Below are 24,999 nucleotides of genomic sequence, written 5' to 3'. Positions count from 1 at the left end.
CATCGAGTTCCCTTGATGTCATTTACTGAAATGGGGGAAAAAAAATTAAAAAGCTACCAGGTAATTGTCCATCATTAGCTGAGAAAGCAACAGGCTGATTTTACCTAAATGTCTGTTTCTGTTAACAACAGATCATTCTCCTGCCGCTGGGAGGAGCAGGGCGAGCTTCGAGGAAAGGTGCGATTCACGTTCATGTGCCTGTTTGTTTTTATTCAGAAAGATGAATCACAAAACGGGGGGGGATTCAGATATCTTCTTTTTATCAGAGGAGCAGGGACTATGCTTGCTCTCAGTAGCCTGCCATGAAATACCTGTGGAAGCTTGCAATAAAGTTCCCAAAGAAACCATACAAAATCTTACTATATTTAATGTGGAAAAATAATCTGTCTTGAGGTTTTACAAATATCTGATTAATTCTCATTGCAGATCAACTAACCAATGGTTTGCATGCTGAGTTTATAGTGGAGATCCGTCAGGTAGATGGGAGTCTCCTGGCTATTAAGTCTACACCAACTCACATTCTCCTACACGACAAAGAATTATGGGGAATTCCATGATTCCTGGACCTTGTCCTTACATTCTCTAACCACCTTCAACTAGTTTCTTTTCAGTCATTCACAAGCTCCCATGTTTCTGGGAGATTATTTCCCTCCTGTAGCTTCAGTGACACAAGAACTTAGTTGCTCATTTTTGCAATTGCTACTTCACACCACCCTCTTGCTACTCTTCCTGTAATTACAGTCTGCTCCCTCCTCGCTATTTGCTACTCAGATACAGTCCAAGTATGTACACAACACAGTTGAATTTATCAGTGGAGTTAAGGACATACAGGGGTTTCAGACACTCATCCCTCCTGAGATTTTTGTCTTGCCTCCTAGGTACTTTCATTATCTTTACCTGCTTTTGTTTTGAACATCCTTTCACTTTTTGGCAGCAAATACTGGCAGCATCCTAAGCTTCCATCTGGAATTTTGTTCTTCACATCAGTATTCATTCATACCCTCAGTTTTTTCATCAGATTATCTTCTCTACTGAACACCATCTCCACTCACTGTATAAAAGGTAATTTAACAGTTATTACTCCATTAAAGCAAACCTTGCAGTATGTATATATTTTCAGGCAAAAACTTGGGCTGATGCTTTAACCAAGCAACTTAATTCCTGATAATTTGCATCCTCTTCTATTACACATAGAGGTGTATTTATGTCATACAAGAAGTAAAATACAAGGTGAACATTATCTGGCATCTGACACAAATGTGGCACAGCAAAATCGTGTGTACAGTAGCAAGAAAATCGCAAAAAAAAAAAAAAAAACCAAAACTTTAAATTACTAAAGCACATCTTTATTTTGCAATTAAACAATTAAGATCCACAAGTAAACTATATATATATTTTCAAGTCTGTACCTAGACAACTATTTGTCAACTGAAATTAAATATATCCACAAAATATGCATAACAGCATTTTTTTCACATAATAGAATGAAATTTTACTTAAGACTAAAACAAGACTTGTTAAATGTTAATTAGCATATTTATCCTGGGAACTGCTGGTTTTCGGTAGAAGTTAGTGTATAATTTTAATGGCAAGAAATTTCATTTTATCAAAATGAGGACAAATACATAAGGCCCTTTAAAGCATACAGTAGCTGCAGTGACAAAAGCTGAATTTATTTTCACATTGTCCAGTGTTGACCAATTTCAAGTTTCCATTGTTTTCCATCAACCACCCAAGCTGCTTAGCCAAGATGGAGCATTTAGGTTGTTGGTTTGTTTTTTCCCTCCCCCTCATGTGCTTTTAAACAAATTTATAGGCAGAAGTCTACTTATGGGAACAGCCTTTGCATCTCCCCAATATTAATAAAAGATACACAAGAGTTAATCTAAACAACAAAAGAGCTGTTCAACTCTGAGATGATTTACTCCACATTTGCAGTCCATCATTCAGCAATATGAAACTGAGATGAAATTTAAAAACTGAAAGCCACAGCTGGAAATGCAAATTAATAACCAGAAGTAACTGGCAAAAAATATTGCCACCATCTGATTGTTAATAATGATCTAAATAATACTCTTCCCTTTGTATTTATACATAGTATAGCACCTGTTACAGAAAAAACCCCAAACCTTACACAAACAGCCCTGCCAAATTCACTGGTTAAAATGGGATCACTGGTAAATGAAGCAAACCAAATGGAAAACAAATCTGGATACACTGGATAAGATAAAACCTTCACTCTCTTACCTTAATTTTCCTGTAAATTATTATGGGTTATTACTGTGGTGCCCCAATGTACTGAGATAATTGCACTGGATCATTTATAGTCTAGTCCTTGTGGATATATTCTAGTTAAAGAAAAAACAGCTTAACGTAAACTGCTTAACCCTTTCACCTATGTCTCAGGCCCCTGGCCTAGGTGCAAAGGGTGACAACTTCTTTAAACTTTGTTGTGCATTATCTTTAGTTAGCAAAATTCAAATAAGTTAAGTAAAAAAAAAAAAAAAAAAAAAAGAGAGAAGAATACTGATTTCCAGGTAATTGATCTAATGTTAAAAATAATGCTTAGCAGAAACATTTACAGTAAACATAGCAAATTTGGAGCTAGCTGAGAGAGATCACAGAGATAAATTTACAAGTACCCTGTAAGTTTCTATTTGCACCTTTTTTTGTTTGTTTTGTTTTTTTTTTTTTTGTCAAATGCAGGCTTCATATTCATATTAAGACAGGAAAATTGAGATGATAGCATTATGTTATCAATAACTATTTTCTGAAAATCCCTCAGAAACACATGAACAATCAACAAGAAATGGTTGGAACAACAGAAAGCATTTGTACCAGGGTATAATCCAAATAATCTCTGTACAGAAACCCATTAAGCATCTCTCTCCAAACCCAATTTATTTTGTCCAATAGTTCAGTCAGTAGTAAGCATGAGATAAAGTGCTACTATTTAAATATCAAAACACTTTGAAAACAATTATCCTTTAAAATGTGTAAGCTTGCTAAATATGAAATACCACAACCAACAAGCTGCCAGCCAGTCCGTGAACCGCCGTTCTTGCTACAGCAGACTAGAATCAGATATTTTAGTGGCTTTTAAAATGAGGCTACTAATCAAAATGTTTGAATTTTAAAAATTGAATATTTCAGCATTTTTTAAAAATGCAAGTAGTTTATCTCTCCTTTTTACGACTGAGATCTCTATGAGCAAAATATAGCAAAGCCAACAGCCAGAACTTACAGCTTATGCACCAGATCAAAACTTCTACTGGCAGGAGAAGCCCTGTGAAAAGATTGACACCTGGGGGAGTAGCAAGCACAGAGGTCAAGTCCAGTGAAAAGGAACTGGCCTTCTTTGCAGACTTCTAAACAAACAAGTGACTAAGTGCAGTGAGATAACAGAGACTGGACAGAACAGTTACACTGAAACAAACCAACCACTTCCTCCTTCTAACAGCTTCCTAATCACCACTAATTATAAATCCCATATTCATACAAGATCCACAGGTAATGAATATGTTTTTACCAGACCTTAATAGTAGATCCTAGCACAGAAGTAGCAATGGGAAAGAACTTTTTCAGTCTCAAGATAAAAGATGGGTACTAAAATTGGCAAATACACCCAACTCAGCCAACTGGGGACCAGAGATGTGAACTACAAAAAGACTGCAACTGATATTAGAGAATACCATTCCTCTACTTGGTGGAAGTCCAAATATGCAAAATTTTCATGTGGACCATGACCAAATCACTCCTTTTATCATCAGGCTTGCTGACTGCCTGCATAGTGGCTCTACAGGCAAAACTACAGCATATGTACTGGACAACCTTCTTTTGCTTGGAATTTGGTGGATCTGTAGAGTTTTTCATGCTCATGCTAATTCCCTGAGCCATCCAACATCACCCACACACCTGCACACACACTGCATAAGCATAAAAATATCACATAATTCAGCTCCACAGCATACCTGGAGCTCCAACATCTCTATGCCAGACCTTCCTTCTTCCTGTTTCCTTGGGCAGCACAACTGCAGCACATCTGCTGCACTTTGGCCCTTCCACGGATACCATGAAGCTTTTTGGAAGGTCTCCATGGAAAGTTGCCAGCTACATAAGTTCCATAACAAACTCCTCATGTTCTTTAATGTCCCAACTGCTTTCTCACCTTTTCTTTACTAGATGGTGTGCCAGACTGTAATCAGATATTGGAGAAGAAGTGTTATTGCTTTATCTACATGGCATATAAGCTTTCAAGATTTAACACAGAAATGTGGAAGAAATGCCAGATAGCATTAAATCTAGTGAGGAAAAAGCCCAGATGTTCTTTTTCATAACTAGGAGAGAACAGATTAAAATACAACTAATAAAAGCAGTATTTTAATGCTTAAAACCTACAAGTGATTGAAAACACCAAATGCTTCCTAATTCAGGATAAATTAATTTTTCAGCTCTCAGTTATCTGGGACATCTAATGCAGTATTTCTCAAAGTGGACTGGCTGACAGTCTGTGGGTGGTTTATTAAACAATACCTGTATCTTATTTCATATTTAGCAAAAGTAAAAAATGCTCCCAAAAAACACTCAAAGCCCCCACTAGAGCCCTATGTCTGTCAACTAAAAAAAACTTTCCAAATCCATTTTAAACAAGAGATGGTAGTGGTAGTTTTCAATCTGAACCTAAAAGTAAAACAAAAATCTTAACATTTAACATTGGCACAAAATTGTCATAATATTGCTCTTATTTACAATGAAAACTATTTTTTTTTTTTTTTTTTTCCCCAAACTGGATTTGTATCATGGAAGTGTTAGAAACATACTCTTTCCCACACCCACCCAACATTTTTCCTAATCAAATGGTATGAAAATAATTATTCATAAAATCCAACAGTCATAACACCAATCACATACAGGTCTGTAAGTCATTATGTCTGAAAGATACATTCATGTTTTGTACAGCATGAAACATACAAAAACTTCTTTAAAAAACTCTTAAGGATGATACAGATCTTCATAACCCAAAGTAAAATATTAAGCAGTTTTGCTTTTTTTTTTTTTGGCCATATAAAAATATTTCAAAGGCCATTTATACCACAACAGGTAGAAAAATTTAAATGACTGATTTATGGTGCAGAAAGGCTTCAGTGCTATTCTCTTTCCCAAGCAGTTTTTGGTTACTTTTATCCTGGCTGTGGAAAAGCCAAAAGCCACTGAGTTGCTGATGGCCTATTAATTAAGAATAGGTACTTTGTTCCATTTTTTTCCCCAGTGCAGCTAATTAATAAAATACAAGTCAGTGCAGAGGAAAATTTTGAAAAGACCTATTATTCTTGCCTGTGTTTGTAATCAAAATAGTAATGACAGATGACAAATACATATCCCACACTTAATTGTGGTATAAATGGGACTTTTGAACTTGAACTGCTATGGCAATTTTACATAAGAATATTTAAATATGTGACATACCAATGCTATATAATGCTTCTATAACCTCCATTTCTGATTTCCTTCAGAATAACAGGCCAAATGCTATTTTTGTTTACAACTTAACTAAGAAGAAAATTTATTTCAGTATAATGGATGACTTATTTTACTTTTTGGACATTAAGTGCTGAGTTCAATATAACCTTCTAACTAGCCAGCAACTCAGCTAATAACCTCATCATAAGGAAGTTAAAGAATTTTAAAAGAGAATTTTTATTTGTTGCAAATGGCTTAAAATATAACTGAGATTAAAGCTACTAAATATTACTATTTTTCAGTTCAGTTCAGATCCAGAGATTCTTGTAAAATTTGTTTTTCACTGAGGGATAATATTGACTTAAGCATCAAATCTAGAAATATAAGTAAAAGAACCGGAGCTCTACTAATATTATTTTTTTTTCTAAAAATATTTAAAACTCTATCTTCCATTTGGCATTGTTCATCACTAAGTCATAAGCCAGGATTTCATGTTGCCTGAATCCCTTTTCATTTAATAGTTCATAGCTGATCTGTTTCAAATGTCCACAGAACATAGTATATTATACAATATAATTCTTCAATAGTTAAAAATTATTTAGCGTAGAACCTTCCATTTTAATTCTATGCCATATATATAGCTTACAACAAAATTGAATGGATAAACATTTTCAGGAAACCAATACAATAAATTAAAACTTTTAAATAGAGGGCACAAAGTTATGCTGTCACAGGGCAGTCAAATAAGTGACTTTTTTCTTACAGTATATTACACTGGGTACCTTGCTTCTGACTTGGTTTCTCCTGTACTAGAAAAATGTTAGAGAAGGGGGACACTTGTGCAGCTTTAGAATGAGCTCCGATACTGTATCAGACAGACATTTCTTACTTATCTTCTACCTACTTAAATAAGAACCAACCCATACCAACTGGAACAATTTTGCACAAGTATATCAGAAGGTTACTGGGGTATTATGAAATTAAATTTAAGTCCTGCAATAACTTCATAGTGTTCTCCTCCCTTCTCCCCTCCAAACAAATAAAAGAGAAAAAAGGCAGACCTGTACGAACATGGCTTGAAATCAACTATGAGGACTTAACAAGTTAGTTAGAAGGTAATGGAATTAAATCACATCTGATTGTAAGTTCAACTTAATTATCAGTGCTATTAAAGAGTTATGTCTAATTGAGTAAAACAGCTATTCTCAATAAAAGGATAAAACAAGGTATCAGTATCTAATGACCTACCAGCATTTCACAGTAAGATGCTAGTAAGTTACTAGTTGGAAGGAATGAAGGAATGTGTCAGATTTGTCATATAATTACAACACAGCAGCATACAATGCTCATTCATTAAGTTGGCAGAGGTGCTTTTGCTACAGAGAGTAGCACACAAGTACTTGTATAAGGAAAGAGGGAATGGTATTTCCATGACCCCTTGTGGTAACACATTCCAAGCACCAAGGGCCATTTAAAAAATCTGAACCCATTAAGATAAATATGACAGGACAATACCACCCCCATGGAATCATGAGTGCCTTTCACTGGATGTACACTGTAAGTCTCAAGGCACTTAAGGGGTTAAGACATAATGCATGCACTAGTTCCCATCACATAATCTGAAGTCACATGAATCAGAATACACCAGTGTATGACACACAAGCTGTGCCAAAGAAATGCTGTTTATTTATATGTTGGGTTTTTTAAAATTTTATAGTTATTATTTTGTACAAGATGCTGGTAAGTGGGCATTATGCAGCTACTGCTGGGTTAACAGATGCCAGCTCTCCTCTAACAACCAGCTGGTCTCTAGTAAGGGTGTAGGACAAAGTGTGCTGCATCAGTAGGCAGTGTGTATCTATCTAGTATTGGCAATATTGCTAATGTTGTAAAAAACAAAACTGTGAGAGTCTGTACATAGTAAATAAACCTAGCACTGGAAAAAGACCATGGCTTAGTGTATTTTAAAATTTGTTTTTTCATTTTAAGAGAAATGGGTGTAAAACAGAGTGAAATAATTCCAAGCCTTGTTTGTAGCAATTCAACCAGAAGCGCAGTATATGGCACTACAATGAAAAATCGTAGATTACCCTGAACACAATTAGTTCTTTCAGTTTATGGTTTGTTTGGAGCAAATCACGAAAATAAAGTCTTCAAACAGATGAAGGTTAGAAGAGTTTCAGAGACTGATTTTGTTTCAACGTAAAGTGCAACAGTGCTGAAGTTTTCAAAGTCCTTTGTCAATTCTTTGCTGTACTTCACTATCATTTCCTGCAAGCAGTATTATGGCACAAAGAATGTTGCCAGTTCATTATAGAGGACAGGATTCCTCAATTGATATCATAGGTTTTTTTGCTCTTTATTTATGCAGTGATGCTTGTAAAGGTTTAATAAATCCTTCTTCATACACCTTCAAAATAGCTTCACATACAAATCGGTACTGACTCTGAAAAGGAAAGTGGATTCAGTAAATTGAAAAGAAATGTAATTGAAAAATGTCATTTGGAAACAGCAAAGGCCTCTAAGATTTCCCCACCCCATTATTTTGACAGGCCAAGAACCGTGCTTCAAGGTTAGTTTAGGAAACACAACACAAAAGGAACTTTAGATGAGAGCATTTGTTTCTCAACGGAAAAATAGGATAAATAGCACTTGGAAATATATACCAAAAGTCATACCCAAAACTCCAGTATTATTATTACATCATCACCTATTTAGTAATTTTCTGCTCTTTATTTTCTTGCTGAAATTTCACTCACCTGAGGTTTCCAGACCTTTGGATTTAGAAGCCAGAGCTTCAAAGCACTTTTTCATACTTACATTAACTCAGGCATGTTACAGACACTTGCCCGTTAGAATTTGATTTGAAAGAAAAATGTTTCATGTTTTAAAGACCCAGACTTCCTGTTTCTTAACATATTATATAATATCTAACTCTTCAATGTATCCAATTCTACTATCTGCATACACAGAGGTGACTAACAGTTTATACAAATAATAATTTAAAAACCCGACAGTAATCAAACTAGAAAATAATGAAAACAAACCGAAATAAAGGCAAAACCAACTCAAATTGCATCCTGCACAATGTGTCTGCGCTGGTGAGAACTCCACTGCCAGTGCTGTGGAGCAGCTCTCTCGGTGACAGCAGCGCTATCACACCGGGACAGTTCAGCGCTGGCTGCAGCCCCGAGGGGCCGGAGCTGACCCTGCACAGCGCCCCCTGCGGCAGCGCACGGGAGCAACGGGAGCGGCTCGGGCGCGTGGAACCCCGACACAACTCCTGCTTCTCTCCGAGCCTCGACATGCTTTGTGTTCTAACAAACACTGCAACTCCTACCTCTACTAACAGCTAACCATCCTGGAGAACTGCCACAAACAGCAAGAGCCATCATCCTTTGCTACTTTTCATGTATCATCACCTTTCTCGTCCTTCCTATGCTACCTGAATGCAACATTTTAGTGAAACCAGAGTACTGGAAAATGAATTCAGCAGCCCTGAATGACCGATGACCTAGAAATGGAGACACATACATACTTTTTGCCAGCCTTAATACTGTCTGAAGAACAAAAAGTTTTGTTCAAATTTTATTAGAGGAACAGCAGCAGGGACATGAAAATTACTACAGTGAGTAACTATCTTCAAGTAATTGTGATTTGATGCTGGATATAGTGCCTTTTCTCCTTCAAGATGCTTTCTCTCTAAATGCTGCATATTATGAATAAAACTACATCAATTACTCATGTTTACTCTTTAAAACAACAACAACAACAACAACAAAAACCCAATAAAAAATAACAACAAAAAAAAACCAAACCCCCCCCCCCCAAAAGCCCCCAAAACCTCCACAAAAAACTGGACCTATCCCAAGTTTAGAACAACCAAAAATCCAAGGGGTTTTTTTCTGTCTGAAAGAAAACACAACCTTTTCAGGTACTTTCTGAAAACATACACACAAACTTCTCTTAGAGATAAGCTATACCTGACTGATACAATAACAAGTTTCTAAATCTGTTCTAAAACTCTTACAAATCTGAAATATAATACATGAAATATCTCACAATACCCAAGCATTACAGGTGCATGAAAAATTCTGATATCTTGAGGTATATCAAATGCCATGAAAGCCCCAGAAGTATCCTTTAGTAAGTTACTTTTCTTAGATTAAGTGTACTTAGTATTGCTTTGATGCATCTTGCAGATTTAATTACACTGATTTTTACAAATATTATTTTTCTGATAATTTCTCTTTAAATCATTACAGGGCATAGTTCAGGCTTGTTTCCATTACAGCTAAGGCAATATAAAATCACAGAATTTTATCACTGAAGTTTTTTCTTGCATGTCTTGGTTCTTTCTGTGTTTATCTTTTATACTACTCCCATTCTTAACACCTGGAATTAGGTTCCTGCTTTCTTCTCTGAGTGATTTTTACACTGCTGAAATTTGTAGTGATGATTTGTCATGATTTGATAGGTGCCCTTGAAACAGCTGCTACTTTTTTCCCAAGTTTGCTCTGTTGAAATTTAAAGAACTGCTCCTTTCAAATGCCTTAGGAATTAATTTTTGTCTGGAGCCAAGGCTACAGCTACACTGGGTAAAGTGATTTCTGCAATATGATCAACAACAAGTACATTAAAAATCCATCCAATAAAACTGAATCATAAGAAATTATTGTTCTGCAACTCAGAACAGCAGGGAGGATACTCACAGGTGTTTGGATCATCATGGCTCTTTGATCTCTCATGGTTCTTACAATATCTAGAGGATAAACAGGCTGATTGCACTCAATGAGACACATTGCTGTCTCCATGGTGATCAGAACCCCTGTCCGTCCAATCCCAGCACTGCAACAGCAACAACAAAACAAAGTGGAAAATGAAATCAAGTGTCTCAACTACAGTTCATACTTGAAGACTTTCCTTCTCCTGGATGCTCAGGGTTGATCATTCCTATACTGCTGGGGCAGGGATTGGACTGTTTCTGGAAGCAGCCTCTGAGCTGCTTGAACACAGCAAAACCCATCAGTACAGAACTGTCACTCTTTGGAAGAGGAAGGGCCTCACCCAGCCATTCCCCTGAGCAGAACTTACAGAGATGTTGATTAAGATCCCATTATAAACCACACTAACATCCAGAGAATAACAAAACACAAGCATATGCTGGACATGTTGTGTCAGTTTGACCATTGCTGAAATGATGATTTCTCAAATGTTGGGCCAATAAAATCTTAATCATGTCCTTCAAGTGGCACATACCTTCCTATTTCTAAGTAAGGAAAAGCACAATTATTAGAAACCTCTGCAGGGTGACAATAGTTTTCTTATTATTAAAAAGTACAATATAGAACTCAATTGCATAGATTGAAAAGAACTACATAATAGCAATCCCCTTCAAGACAAGAAGTACCATAACATACACATCTCAGAATGGCAAAATTATCAAGACAGCTTACAGACAAACTTTTTTTCCCCTTAAAAATAAAAAAAATCTAAAAATACATCTACCTTGTTTTATATACACATATGCTTTTCCAGAGGTAGCAAGCCTCAAAGACTGAATATTTACCCTTGAATTCAATGAACAATTTCAATTTTTTCAATTAATGTTGCACTTTTAAAATAGAAAACAAATGTTTCCCTATATTGGAATATAAGGTCAAATATGTACTTTGAAATGCCAGCATCATCCCAACTCATACAATAAATCAAAGTATTTGGATCTAAAGTGATTAATATAAACATTTCAAACCTTGGAAGTTACTTATTCTGATTTTAAAGAGTTTCTTCAAATTAAGTCTGGATAAACTACTGTTTAAATCTTTGTCCAGGAGGTGGCATTAAAGCTACTCTATATTTCAGTGATGTCATAAGAATTTTAGGACAAGATGTAAATGTGTTGGTTATGTAAAACGATTCAGTAGTATTTTGTATTTCTAGAATTTGCACATATAAAACTTGAATGCGGAATGCTTTATCAAATCCAGCACTAACTGTCAAAGAACCTAATGACTCATTTTACAACTTCAAAAGATTCAGAGGGCAGCAATGATGGAAAATGTGATAATCTCCCTATAGCAAACATAAGGTAGGAAAAGACTCTTCAGTGTAGAAAAAGAAACCACTGATGGAGTAGAACACAGGGCACGAGAATCATGAAGGGCACAGACAGGATGGGTGGATCCCCATCTCATCAAGAACAAGAATTAGAAACTGTTCAAAACTAGACCTTGTAAAGATAAAAATAACCACACGACACAACATCAGAAACGAGTGGTTTATGCAGCTCAATATAACAAAAACCTTTCCAAATCCTTAAGGTCTTTGTTGCCTTAAAATGTCTGTGGGTTTGGACCATTTTGTTTTTAAATTACTATTATTGTACAAAATAAAATAATTTTCTATTAGCTACTTGGATTCCTTGCACTAAAGCTGGTGGCTTAGTCCTGAAAACAAATTTTGTTGCACTAATGCCCTGTCCTATTATTCTGAAGAGATGTTAAAAATAGAGTGCATGCACCATATGGAGGAACACCTGGGCTCCTTCTGCTTGACTCCCTGCTGGAATTTAGTTATACTTCCCAACAACCACCAAGTTGGGCCAATTAAGTAAATTATGTTCAACTTGATCTGATGATGATAGAATATGATGGAACGATATTCCATCTCTTTTCTTCTGTGAAACATACATTTTTCATAAAGCTTCAATTACACATTGAAATTATCAGTTGGGAGCTGAAATGGTGCCCTCCTTGAGATTAATGAAACTGTCCCTACTGTCCAATATTGTTGTTTCAGTGTTTCTGCAGACTTGCACACTTTGTATCATAGAGGGTTTATCTGGCTGCCATTTTCACCATTTTTTCACAACCATATTAATCAAAAGTATATCAATAATGGAAGTTGAGAAGCAGTATCAATTAAGACACTGGCATTCTGGTACTAGTTTCCCTAGTCAGTAAGATTCACCCTGACTTATGTAAAACAGAACTTGAGAGCAGAACTAATGAAATAGAATTTCTGATACACAGCATATGTTTTTATTTTTCTTTCGTCTTCTTCAACAAATGTCTAATTTACTTGTAGTCTTTAAATTTATTTTATCCCTTACAATTCACTGCTTCTCTCTGAAAAGAATGATACATGCCTGACTCAGGAACACTGACCGTCTGGGGAGTATTCAAAATTGAGAGGTCAAACATTCACAGAACTGTTCCCCAAGAATTGTGATAGCACATCTAAGTTTGAAGACAACTGGCATTATTCTAGTTTGCTAAATATTTTAAAATCATAAAGATCTTGAAATTCACTACAGGAATGGAGAGTGCTATTAAAAAGCATAGCACAAGAAGAAGAATAATCACATTTAATGTGTATGTAAAGATCTAAACAATGGTTATTTTAATTCATGACAAAGGTAAATTGTTCAGAAAAATGTCTCATCCTGATGTATGCATCAAAATTCCACATAGCATAGAACTGCAGACTTGAGGGAAAATGTCTGTTAAGTGATCTCTTAATAAAGCACCCACATTTTCCACTAAGGATCATTTACACAACTACTCCAGAACTTTGTAGAATAGGAACCTGTTCTTCACAGTTACCAAGTGTCTTTTGCTGTTTCTCTGACTTGTGTAGATTGTTACCACAAGCATTTAAATTGCAAATAAAACATCCCAGCAAAATGACTACACAGATGAACACATGTTGCTATTAAAAATTTTGCTTATTGAAATGTGATTAGCATGTTAAATATTTGTTTTATTTCAATGTTGTGTTTTCCTGTCATCCCCAAAGCAGATAGTATTAAATATTTATTTCAAGAACAAAGCACAGAATAACTATTTGATGATAAAAAGTTCACTTTGATGATTTAATAAACTTGGGAAATAATTTGATACCTGCAGTGAACAACAACAGGTTCTTCTCTGCCAGCCCTCTTCTTTCGCACAAGACACACGAAATCCAGGAAATCGCTGGAATCATCAGGAACCCCGTGATCAGGCCATGCTATGTACTGGATTTGAGTCAGCTGGCGGCTTTCCTCTTTCTAATCAGAAACATGAAACTTAATCAAGGGTAATTCAAGTCCCATTAAAAAAAAAAAAAAGCCAAAAATAATAATAAAAAAGATCAATAGTACAGTTATAGCAACTTCGACCTATAATCTGGATGGCTTCAGGCAATTAGCAGTGCTTTATTAGTGTTAACCATCAATCATCCTGGATTTTATAATTACTTGGTTTTTCTTTTTTTTTGCTTGAAAGGAAAAAAGCAAATCCACAAATGCTAACACCTTCAACAGGTGAAAAAACTACAGAGCACATTTGACTACAAAGCAGTTTAAGAATATCAGCAATCTAACTGAACACTACATGTACAAGGTGGTGGTCATATACTTAGCAAACCAAATTTAACAGAACGAGATAGTATCTTACAAGACTAAAAGACAGAAGTGGAGTAGTGAGGGTACATCAGACATAAAAGCTTTCCTTCAGACCCTGTGTGAACAGCACCAGTGTTTTGGCTTGATCTGCACCTCCTACATCTACAAGGCACAATGGTTTGTTTTCCACTCCCTCCCCTTGCCCTGGTATCACAAATATAATCAATCGGCCTCTGGTTAGGGGAGGGGACAGCCCGGGCAACCAGAGTTGAATTTCAAAAGAAGAGGAGCTACTGCACTTTAAATAGCCTTGAGGCACTGAATCATTTACAGAGATTCCACAGCTGATAGCAGATGAGCAATTGTCTCAACAGGACACAGGGCAGGAATTTTAACTGCAAATTGACTAAAAGGCAGGTCTATAAAACTGGCTTCTCAACAGGTAACTCAAGCAGGGAGAAGTAAGTATGTGAACTAAATTCCAGATACTCATTTCCAAACATTTCTGAAATTGAAATGCTGGCTGGGGAGGCTCTGAAAACTACACATGCCCTGAAAATCATGCAATGCATCTTCAAAAAGGTCCTTGTTTAAGTGTAGTCACCACTCCAGATTCATCTTTTTCTCAGCAGGATTTATCTTCCCTCTTGCACATACTGTTCAAGATGATTAAGAACTGTTTGCCTCTACAAAGAGTTTCAGTTGTGATGCTGAAACACCTCTAATGTCTCATGTTCTGAAAACATCAAGGGAATGTCTTCTTGTATTACTCTTTTTCTTTGGCCAGGTTATGAAAGTCACCAGTAAAAACTTTTAGGATAAACAATATATCCTTTATGTGATCCAATTAATACAATTATGAAAAATGAGTCTCTGTGATATTTTCAGTTATGAAAGGTTTGTTGTTATTCTATGGACAGAATTCCTCCTAGGAAAGTATGTGACAATGAGTAGTTTTCTAGATGGTTCTAGGAATAAACAGTTCCATTTACATGGATATGCCACGAAGTTGAAAAGAAAATCTAGGTATGTTTTAGGTAGCATCCAAGGATTCTACCTTGATTAATACATGAAAATATAGGAAGATTTTACCTCCAGATTAGTCAATGTCATTTCTCGAAAGACATAAGCAGGATTTCCTTCTTCTGAATGGCAGGTAATCTGAAAATTCCCATATGATGAGCTTCCTGATGGCTCTGGCCAGTACTGATGACATTTAACCTAAGGTCAACACATTTTTAAAGATGTCTGTGTTTAAATTCAGAGTATTATTTTTATTTTCTCTAGCTTTTATATCTTTGTTTACAGATAGTTTTGATAATTTTGTAATCACTATTTATCTACTTACCAAATAGACTGTATTACCTAATTACTGTTTATAAAATAAAGTGTCATAGAGATTTCCTGTTTCTCTTTTCTCCTTTTTCTAAGAGGACACATGCACCAGGTCTTGTAGTTAATTTCTGAAGATGGATGTCTTTAACTTCCATTAAAATTTTTTAAAGAGTTTATCTATAAATATTCCCTCTTAACACTTGAGTGACAAAGATGCTGCTTTATAAACATTTCTAATCTCCAAAATCCTAATCTGATATTCTCAAAGTACATTTATATGGGAAAAGAACAAACGAGAAAAAAGAGAAATATGTAACAAAAAAGTTGCTAAGCTAATGCAGAAAATAGGGGGATGAAATGGTGGAATTCAAAGACTCCCAGTCAAGCCCTCAAGCGTGAATGAAAACTTGAACAACTATGATTTCCTGACATATGCTTTAAATGCCTAATTACAGAGGTCATTTCAGCTCAAGTGTACTTTTGCATTTCCAACCCACCTGGCGAATCTTTAAGAGCAGCCAGATTTGCAGACTTCCTGCTCCACTGAGACATCCCGGCATGCAGTGGGATAGTGATGTCAGAAGCCTCATGATCAGCTTTAGAGCAGGGAGTCTGCCTATGGGTATAAGACAGATAAGTCCTTTTATTTCATTATTAAGCAGCTCTCCAAAGAACTCCACAAATATAATTATTGAAGGGGTGGGGGAACCTTAGAGAACTGCTATTGCAAGTCTGTTCTTAGCAGATCTGCAAAGAAAACTCAAAGTAAAAGGGCACTTGCACTGAAATTCCCTCTAATCATGTTTATTTGGGAGCAGGCAGTATCAAGCAAAAATTGAATCACTAAAAAATGGTTTAAAAACACTGCAACTTCCCTTCAATTATTTAAATTCTATTTAGAGTCTTGACCTCACAGCAAATATATGGTTATTGAAAAATCAGAATATATAGAGACAGCTGAACTACAGTCCAAGTTGATCAGAATAGCCACAACCCACTATAAATCCATCTTCAAAAGAAATCCTGATATGGAGGAATTCCACTACACTGTTATTCCAGACAGTAATTTCTGTCCACACACTTAATCAGCCAGAGCTACTGTGAATGCTCCAGACTAAAGCAAATAAAAGTCTGGAATTACACTGTGTGTATGACCACACTTGATTGTTTTGCCTATTTCCACAGGACAAAAAGGCATAAAATACAAAGCTATTAAGGAGAAACTACAGCTTAAACCAAAACCAAAACCAAACAAGCCACAAAATACACCTGGGGCCTTTTACAGTACTATACACAATTATTTTTACTAATATTAACTCTAATTACTCTATTATGAGAATTCTATTTTAACACATTTTATATACATATTAAAGAGCAATGATTATTTCACACAAAGATTAAACAAATCTTTATAGCCACAGAATAACATTTTATGGAAAATTTTAGAGTTCAAGTTTTAAGAAAGTACTTGATAAGACAGCCATCCAGGCATGGGATATTAACACTACAAAGCTGTGTTAGGCTGCCTTAAAAATTAATCTCATTACATATCAAAGATGCAACTTATTGGAGTTCCTTTATTTGAAGTTTAAAGAAAAAAAATTCCATTAAGGTAAATTCTAAATGCTTTTTACTTTACAATAAAGAATCAAACAAAGCATACAGAAAGCATTTCAGGAAACACATGAAGAGTTAAGTGCATTTCATGACTGAACAAAGTTTAAATATTAGCTGCATTAACAACACCAGAAAGTTTAAAATCTAAGACTTGTCATAGCAAAAGAACTAGGAATGCACTGCTCTTATAAAAAACAGTTACAGAATTGTAGAACAGTTCTGGTTGGAAGGGACCTTTAAAGACCATCCAGACCAAGCCCCTGCAGTGAGCAGGGACATCTCCAACTAGACTGAGTTGCTCTGAGCCCCGTCCAACATGACCTTCAGTGTTTCCAGAGATGGATACTGACCACCTCTCTGGGCAACTTGTGCCAATATTTCATCACTCACACTGTAAAAATGTCTCTAAGTGCACTCTTCTAGTTTAAAACCACTTTCTCTTATGCCCTTGTCATATTACATGCAATCATAAATATATTCCTCTAATATTTTAAAGGCTAATCAATAACAGTTTTTTAAAAGATTCTGGAAATGGTATTTAGGGAAATGTTTTACTTACTCTGCCCCGTTCTACTTGAGTTGTTAACATTACAACCATAGAAGAGCCTTGCTCCCAAGTCATCTGCCAAAAATCAGGACAAGTGTTCGGTAATGGACCTTGACAAGCAATGTACTGGTTTATTATTGTGGAAGAAGGGATTTCCATCTAAGAGAAGACAAAGTCATTATTTCAATTCCTACAGCAAATGGAAGTCAGGTATCAGACATTTACAGTTTAATAGCTGATTTTTAAAAAAGCATCCATGAACTCTATTTCTTAAAGGCTAGCAAATATGAATTACTACAAACACTCAAATACACTTTACATATGAACTGACAGTCATGTAGTTGCCATAATGAAGATTAATGGCTGAAAAAAGAAATTACAAAACAGTTGGCCAATAATTCAGGTGCAAATAGTACTTGTTCTGTGGGTTTTTGACACTGGCTTTTAAAACACAGATCTCAATTTAATATCTGGGGGTTTTTTCGTTAAAGTAAGTAGCTGTAATTTTGCCATTACTAATAATGAAAAAAACAAGATGCAAAAGAAACTGATGCCAAATTAAACTCTACTGTTGTTGAACATAATTGTCTGAAAAGCAATCAGAAAACAAGAATTTATTGCTCAGGAGAGGGCTGGCTTCAGTTTGCATTTTTTAACATTAAATGTGGGGCTAGACTAACATATATGAAACCACGTGCCACAGAACATTAGGAAGCAAATAGATCTACAGGAAATTTCAAATCACCTGACTAGAGGTTTAGTAGCCATTCTAGCCTAAACTAGATTTATAAAAAATAGATTTTTTAAAATTAATTTTTTCATTGAAAAACTGTAGAATTACCTAATGTCAGAAGCACTTCTGAAAAATGCTACTCACATTTATGTAATTTGCATTGATGTAATCTTCATTACTTTTTAAAATAACCCGTGTAGCATCATCTGAAAAAAAAATTTAGAAAGATGTTATTTATTGACTAACCACAGTAAAATACTTTCAGGGCACATATACACATAGCAATACTTACAAGGCGAAATGTCTCTGTATCTATTTTTGGAAATGTTTTGAGGTAATCTGGCACAAGACATTGTCATTCCAGGCTTTTTTCTATACAATTGCTAAAAGACAAAGCTGATGGTCAGAACATAATACATGCAATAGACCTGCTCTTTCTAAAATATAAAAGGAAATTTTACCAAAGTTCTTAAAGAATAGTATATATTTTATAAATATATATTGCAAAATATAATGCTAGGTGTCCATTTGATGAGGAATTTACAGAATTTGCACAGCTGTGTTTTATAAATCTACTGTTCCTTGCTTAAGCCACTTGATCTCATGCATTTAAGATTGATATCACCAAGGCACAAGTCAGTGCTGAAGAAAGACCATGGCTATAAGCAGATAAATGCCCCACAAAAAATGCACTGCTTTTCTGAAATATGTAAAAAGATTTAGCTATTTGTAAAATACAGTTACATTAACCTTTAACATTAAGGTAATATTTTCCATTGGTTATTTTACCATCCCCTCATTGAGAATGCCCATAACAGCTCAGTGTCATTTGGTTTCTACAGCAACTTAGGTATGGAATGAAGGCCTGAGTACAGAATACATATTTTGGTAGACATTCTTTTCAGTCTTCATCCTGATGCACGTATTTTATTAGCATGTCCCAAGTAACCACAAAAAGTATAAGTAATCAATAAAGCTATTTATAAAACTAAAACCTAGGATTAGGTATTCTTAAGTTTGCACATACAGTACAGGATTGATTTTCTCCTTGGTGATTTTTCTTTTGAGAGCATAAGACAATTATTTTGCTAAAGGATGCTGACTGTACTGAAATTTAACTGAAATCTGCTCTGTTTAAAATAACTGCCATCCCAAAAGACTTGGAATTTGCCCCTGGCTCCAGGCAATACAATACTTACATCAAACTGAGCCAAGACAGTTCCAGTGATGAGCCCCTCTGCTAACTGAATCATGGATTCCCTCAGAGCATTATCATCTTGATGGACACCATCAAGTGGAGATTTCTCAGGGATGTATTGAAAATCAGGCTCGCTCTCCAGCTTCTCTTCCACAACATCATAGACAGCTGGAACAAGCAAAGGTATGAATGTTCTGACTGAAGATGCTGTTTGACTGAAGTTAGCTGTAAGTCTGTTATTTAAAATAGCAAAACCACCACTGTAGAAAAATCCACATTTATTAGCACATTGATTTTAGTCCCCACCAGCAAGGACAGGTAGCTTTCACTGATCATTATAATCCACAATAAAACTATTTTTTTCTTTGCTGTAATAGTAATTTTAAGTGAAAGCCCATCACTGACAGCTAAAATTTTGATCAAAACTCACATTATACCCTGCCTTGTCTGATCTAACTCTAATCTCAGATTCTCACATCATGCCTCTGATATCATTAGAGCTGCATTTACATTTTACTTAGAATTCCCTTAGAACTCATTTTAGGATTCAGCAATTAGGGCAAGATGTGCAGACCACCTGAGAAAACTGCATTTAATACATGGCATTATAAAGGTACCAGTGTTCTATGTGTGCCTTGCCTATAAGCTCAGAAATAATGTCCTCTGCTACACATAACAGACATGTGCTGTTCAAGAGCCTGTGTTTAAATTGTATCACATCACTACAAAGAAGGAAACTGGCAATTCCTCACTTCTACAACTCATGTTTTTATCTAGAATACAAAGATAATCAACATGCAAGGGGAAAGATAGTTTGTTTTAGAAAATTTGTAAACAAAGCTCATAATTTTGTGTGAAAAAAGTAAGCACACAAAAGCTGCAAGAGAGCTTACATACAGAATGACAGCACAAGTAAGTGGGGAATGCAAATTAGTGAATTAGGGAAACATTTTTATGAGGTCAATGAGGTACTCTGCAAAAGTATTTTCCATTATTCCAATTAAGCATCAATATTTTTCATTTTGCTTTTTCCTCTACAATTCTAACTATAGTTAGGAAGTGCAGCAAAATTAAATCCAGTGCCCACCTGCTGGCTATGATCCAGCAGTGCATTTTGTGAATACACTGCATAAGCTTTTATTTATTACCAAGTGCATTTTAGCACTTCTACAAAGACTCCTCAAGTGAAAATGTTATCAGTGATTTTGGATTGTTTCAAAAATGTATGGAAGGATTTTGTATATATCAACCTTCAAAGTCACACCCAAACACTGGATATTTGGAGAGGGTTTTTTTTGTTTGTATTTGGTTTAAATTTTCCTTAAGGGAATAACAATAACTTTATGAAATATATTCAATACCCATATTGCTTTCAGGACATTTTTATCAATGAGAGGGAGAACAAAATTTAAATTACCTCTGTTAGAAATATTTGATGTCTGACTTTTTCATTAGTTTTCACCACTTAGTTATACACAGCTCCTTAGATTATGGGATCAATACACTGCATTGTCCCCTTTTCAAGGAAGGGAGTTATCTCTTACAGGTTAAACACTCCATCTCAGGACATAAAATGCATTTTATAAAATAAGAGCAGGGTGTGGATTTTTATTTTTAATAATGATGCACAAGCCACTCACCATTGGGTCGAACTAGGAGCACAAGTTCCCCTGAGTGTCTCTCACAGCTGGCTTTAATAAACATCACAACTTGGTCGTGGGTATGCTCTGCTATATCCCTGCCATTAATCAGAACAACCTGGTCCCCTTCATTCAAACGAGGGACACACAGATCAGCCTGCAACGTTGGGGGAAAAAACAAAACCATCTGTAACACAAGTCATTACCAATTTCTTACCTTAAAAATAACAACTTCAAGTAACTATACTTGGGCTCTCAAATCCTAACAGCCCTGTTGCTATGGCTGCTGCACTGTATTCAAATGATAAATCCAAGTGTTACACAATACACAGGCAGTGCCATTGCTATTTGCAGCTGGGAGGTGACTGGCACTGTAAAATATCTTTCAGCAGCTGTTCTCTATCCCTCAGCTGATGCAGAAAGCTCCTCTCTTTGAATCTCCCTTTGTACAGACAATTAAAAAGCAGGATATTTTTATCTTTGAAGGGAGGGGAGAAACATGGCAGAACCATGTAAAAATCAATTTCAGAGGCTTAAATGCTTCAAGTCTGAAATACTGCAATAGTAATGGCAAAAAGAAATGCACAACTCTCAGTAATCTCAGAGAATTAGGTGATAAAAATGGTTATTATGATGACAGTCTAAACATCGTTGAAGAAAAGAAAGAGCACAAGCCATCACCAATTATCTGTCTTCTCCCTACAAAGTGAATGTTTAAAGCCAAAATTATTCACAGTATTGAATACTTCAGGGATAATAATTAACAAGATACAAGAACAATGATTTTGGCAAATATTTCAATACTTTCAAAGAGTTAACAAAAAAAAAGAAGTAAATAAATGTTAACTGCACTCTAACATGTATCAACAGAGCTGACTTCATTCAGCTGAATACCAGGTCAGTATTTCTGGCAATAAATTGACAAATATTGTGCCTAGTTTGAAGACACTCTTATAGTCACTAAACATCAGTAACAACACGCAATCAGACCTGATGAATGATTCATAATGTCTGGTTTTAATCTACATCTTGGCTTTACTCAGCTACATCTGTCACTAAAGTAAGGCATTTGCTATTTTAGCTATTTTTAACACTCTTTCAATATGTAATTTATGTGAAATTACTAAATGTCTATATCTAAAAAAAGCAATAAAGTAAAAGTATTTTTAGGATGGCACAGCTCAAGTACCAGTGCCTACTGAGTATCTGTAATGCCCTGTCATTTTCAGAACTTAAACTTAGTTTCAGTAGGAATAAATACTTTTGAGGATTCAAAAACTTTAAAAAATATGTTATACAGCCACACCAAATTCTTACTGCATGTAATTTGCTTTGCTCTGATAATGTTATAGCAAATACTAATTTTCATAGGCAGGTAGGAAATAATTTATCATTTACTGTACATCCTTCAAGATACACAGATATTGCTACCAATAAAAGCAAGCTGGCTTTTTTGATAACTTACAGGTGTTCCTGGAGCTACCCTGGACACTATAACCGGCATCTTCTGATCATATCCACCCTTTAAAAACAAATTAAATTAGTAAGAAATCCCCAATGTCAGAAAATAACTTTAATAAGTGTAAAAGGAATAGATGTACTGTTACCTTTACATTGAAGCCAAACCTTCCATTTTCGTCTGGTTTCATTCTGATCATAACAAGATTGTCATGGGGGACACCACCATTGGGCTAACAGACAAAAGTTAGAATATATTAGTATATATTTTGTTCACAATTAGATTTTCAGGACATTGTATCTAATGATTCTGCAGTTTTCTTATCAAATAATTGCACCTGGACACCTGAGAAAACATCAAGCAAGAAGACAAGAATCTTGGGTTTGTATAAAAGGGAAAAATTACACATTTAAGAGTCTTGGACATAACTAAGCTAAAGGACTGTTCTGTCAAAGCAAGCTCAAAGTAAGAAAGAATATTAAAAAACTAAGTGGCTTCAAAACTAATAAAAACAGCTTGCTAAATGAAAATTTCTTTAATTTGTTTTAATTAAGACCACAGTGAAGAGCTGTAATAAAAATGCAATACAATGAAAAAGGAAGATAATGGAAGGCATCCTTTTGTTTCTATTAACAGTCATATGCCAGAAGCAAGCAAGAAAATCCTGGTTCCCTATCCCTTACTCCATTTCCAGTCCAGTGAAGTATGAGGTGTGACATATGCTCTGCACTGATTAAACTCTGAAAATATTAGCTGCTTTCTTCTTGGTTTTATTTGGATGACAACAACATTGTTAAAGGAAATGCCAGTAAACTGAGGAATACTAGCTACCTTTTTAATCTGAAAAATATTAACTTAGTGACATTGAAGTGATTTTTAATTGGTTCCCCCATTTATATTTCATAGACTGAACATGAGCTAGTATTTCTACAGTTCCAGTAAGGATGCAAAGTAATAAATAAAATGTGTTTCAAGGAAATTTTCAATGTAACCAGTTATAGCAAAGCAGAAGACTCATACGCAGAAAAATAAAAAACAAACTTAGAAAACCAAATATTTTTATATGTAAGGAAGTTCAGAACCTGGAGTTTCACTAGGTTAAAGAAGTCTGCACAACTTGGCTCATTAGAAGTTAACTCAGTTGTCTTCTGTTGTCATCTGTTCCCGGTTAAAACAAAACTAAATTCCCCAAATACATTCATAGTAATGAAAAAGTGAAAAACTTGGCAAAGTAATGGCACAAGAAATGTTAGTGAAAAGGAAGGGTGCCAGGAAGCCTGATCATATGCCAGTCATTTCAGCCTATGCACACTGGTGTGGGAGATCAGACAGAATGAACATCAGGCAAGTGCCCACCCAGAGCATTTGGCAGCTTCTGTGCCACTGCACTCCCCAGACAGAAAGGAAATGCTAATTTCCTGCTTTAAGATGCTATTCTGAGCAGAAGTTTATAATGCAAAATGTGCAGAGAGCATTGTATGCCATCATTAATGTGTTTGACTGAAGGGACTTCGACCACACCTGTTTTCAAGCACTTCTGCCATTCTCAGACTGGATACTCAGGGATTGGAGATGGAGTAAGAAGTTGTCATTCCCATGTGTCCTACTACCTTTCTACACACACTCTCCATACGTGCAACACACAAAGGAAATTCAACAGCTTTGTGAAGACAAAATGGTGAAAGGTTATTTGAGATGGAACAGCAGAAGACTTTAGTGGTGCAAGAACCTGAATTCTGGTCAGAAAAGCAATTTTGAAACAAAACAACATTCCAAAAATTTCAGTCATGCGATGTTCCTTCTTCTGCAATCCCCAGAATAAAAAGTCATCAGCAGACCAAATTAGATGTCCAATCACAACAGAGAGCTGCCTTCAGTGAGACTGCATAGATGTGTCCCACTGGAGCACAGCAAACAATCACACTGACAATGGACAGAGAAAAAACAACCTCATTCACACAGCTGTGTTGGTTTTGCAGAACTGAAAGGAGTTAAAAAAAACAACTGAAAGTTATTTTTGTCAATTTAGTAAAGACAACTGAATACAGGGCAGAAAAACTTGATGACTAAAGCAGTGTTATCTTTCAAAACAGAACAGTACTTTAATGTGACTCAGGTAAGCACTGGCTGAAGGGAAAGCTGTTACAAATTCTGTTTCATCATTTAATTAATACAAAAATTTTTACAACATTTCCAAAAAACTCAAAAACTTTAAACTTTCACTTTTGAGTATTTTATTAAAACCCCAAGTAAATAGGGGTTTTATGGGTATCTTAACTTTGTTATAAGGACTGAGAGAACACCCTAGGTTTACAGTTTAGGATGAAAAAAAAAAAAAAAAAAAAAAAAAAAAAAAAAAAAAAAAAAAAAAAGGCATTTCTAAAAATCAGTTTGGGGAGGTGACTCAATTTTTAATGCCTGAGATTGAAAAAACTGTTTACACAGTGTTTGCTACAGCTGGATATTTTCCCATCCTGGAACACGTTTCTTGTCCCATTTACTGTTCACATCAGTATAAAACCTAGAATCTCTGGAAAACTTCTGGAAGGACAAAAATCACATAAACGATCAGGGAGATCTCTCCTCAGACAATCAACTATCTTACTCATCTCACACATACTTAA

General features: G+C 35.4%; 1 protein-coding gene across 3 annotated transcripts in view; it reads right to left on the bottom strand.

Moving 5' to 3' along the window:
- Window positions 1–1,324: 1,324 nt before the first annotated feature.
- PTPN4 (protein tyrosine phosphatase non-receptor type 4) overlaps window positions 1,325–24,999 on the bottom strand; it is a 109,747-nt gene continuing 86,072 nt past the window's right edge. For 2 of the 3 annotated variants that reach the window (XM_079311386.1, XM_079311387.1), the window contains exons 17-27: window positions 22,524–22,607; window positions 22,382–22,438; window positions 20,917–21,073; window positions 19,278–19,444; window positions 18,371–18,461; window positions 18,223–18,284; window positions 17,358–17,504; window positions 14,939–15,067; window positions 13,362–13,510; window positions 10,173–10,308; window positions 1,325–7,906 (exon numbers count right to left, since the gene is read on the bottom strand). In XM_079311386.1, the coding sequence (XP_079167512.1) occupies window positions 7,820–7,906; window positions 10,173–10,308; window positions 13,362–13,510; window positions 14,939–15,067; window positions 17,358–17,504; window positions 18,223–18,284; window positions 18,371–18,461; window positions 19,278–19,444; window positions 20,917–21,073; window positions 22,382–22,438; window positions 22,524–22,607 (1,266 nt within the window). In that variant the 3' untranslated portion in view covers window positions 1,325–7,819. Of the gene's footprint in view, window positions 7,907–10,172; window positions 10,309–13,361; window positions 13,511–14,938; window positions 15,068–15,678; window positions 15,798–17,357; window positions 17,505–18,222; window positions 18,285–18,370; window positions 18,462–19,277; window positions 19,445–20,916; window positions 21,074–22,381; window positions 22,439–22,523; window positions 22,608–24,999 lie in introns of those variants that run through there. The other variant, XR_013774941.1, reaches the window with a different exon arrangement.

The sequence above is a fragment of the Erithacus rubecula genome (genome assembly GCF_903797595.1).
Source record: "Erithacus rubecula genome assembly, chromosome: 8".
In the NCBI taxonomy this organism is placed as follows: Eukaryota; Metazoa; Chordata; class Aves; order Passeriformes; family Muscicapidae; genus Erithacus; species Erithacus rubecula.
The sequence above is the reverse complement of the archived record's forward strand: the minus strand, read 5'-3'. Positions and strand labels throughout refer to the sequence as shown.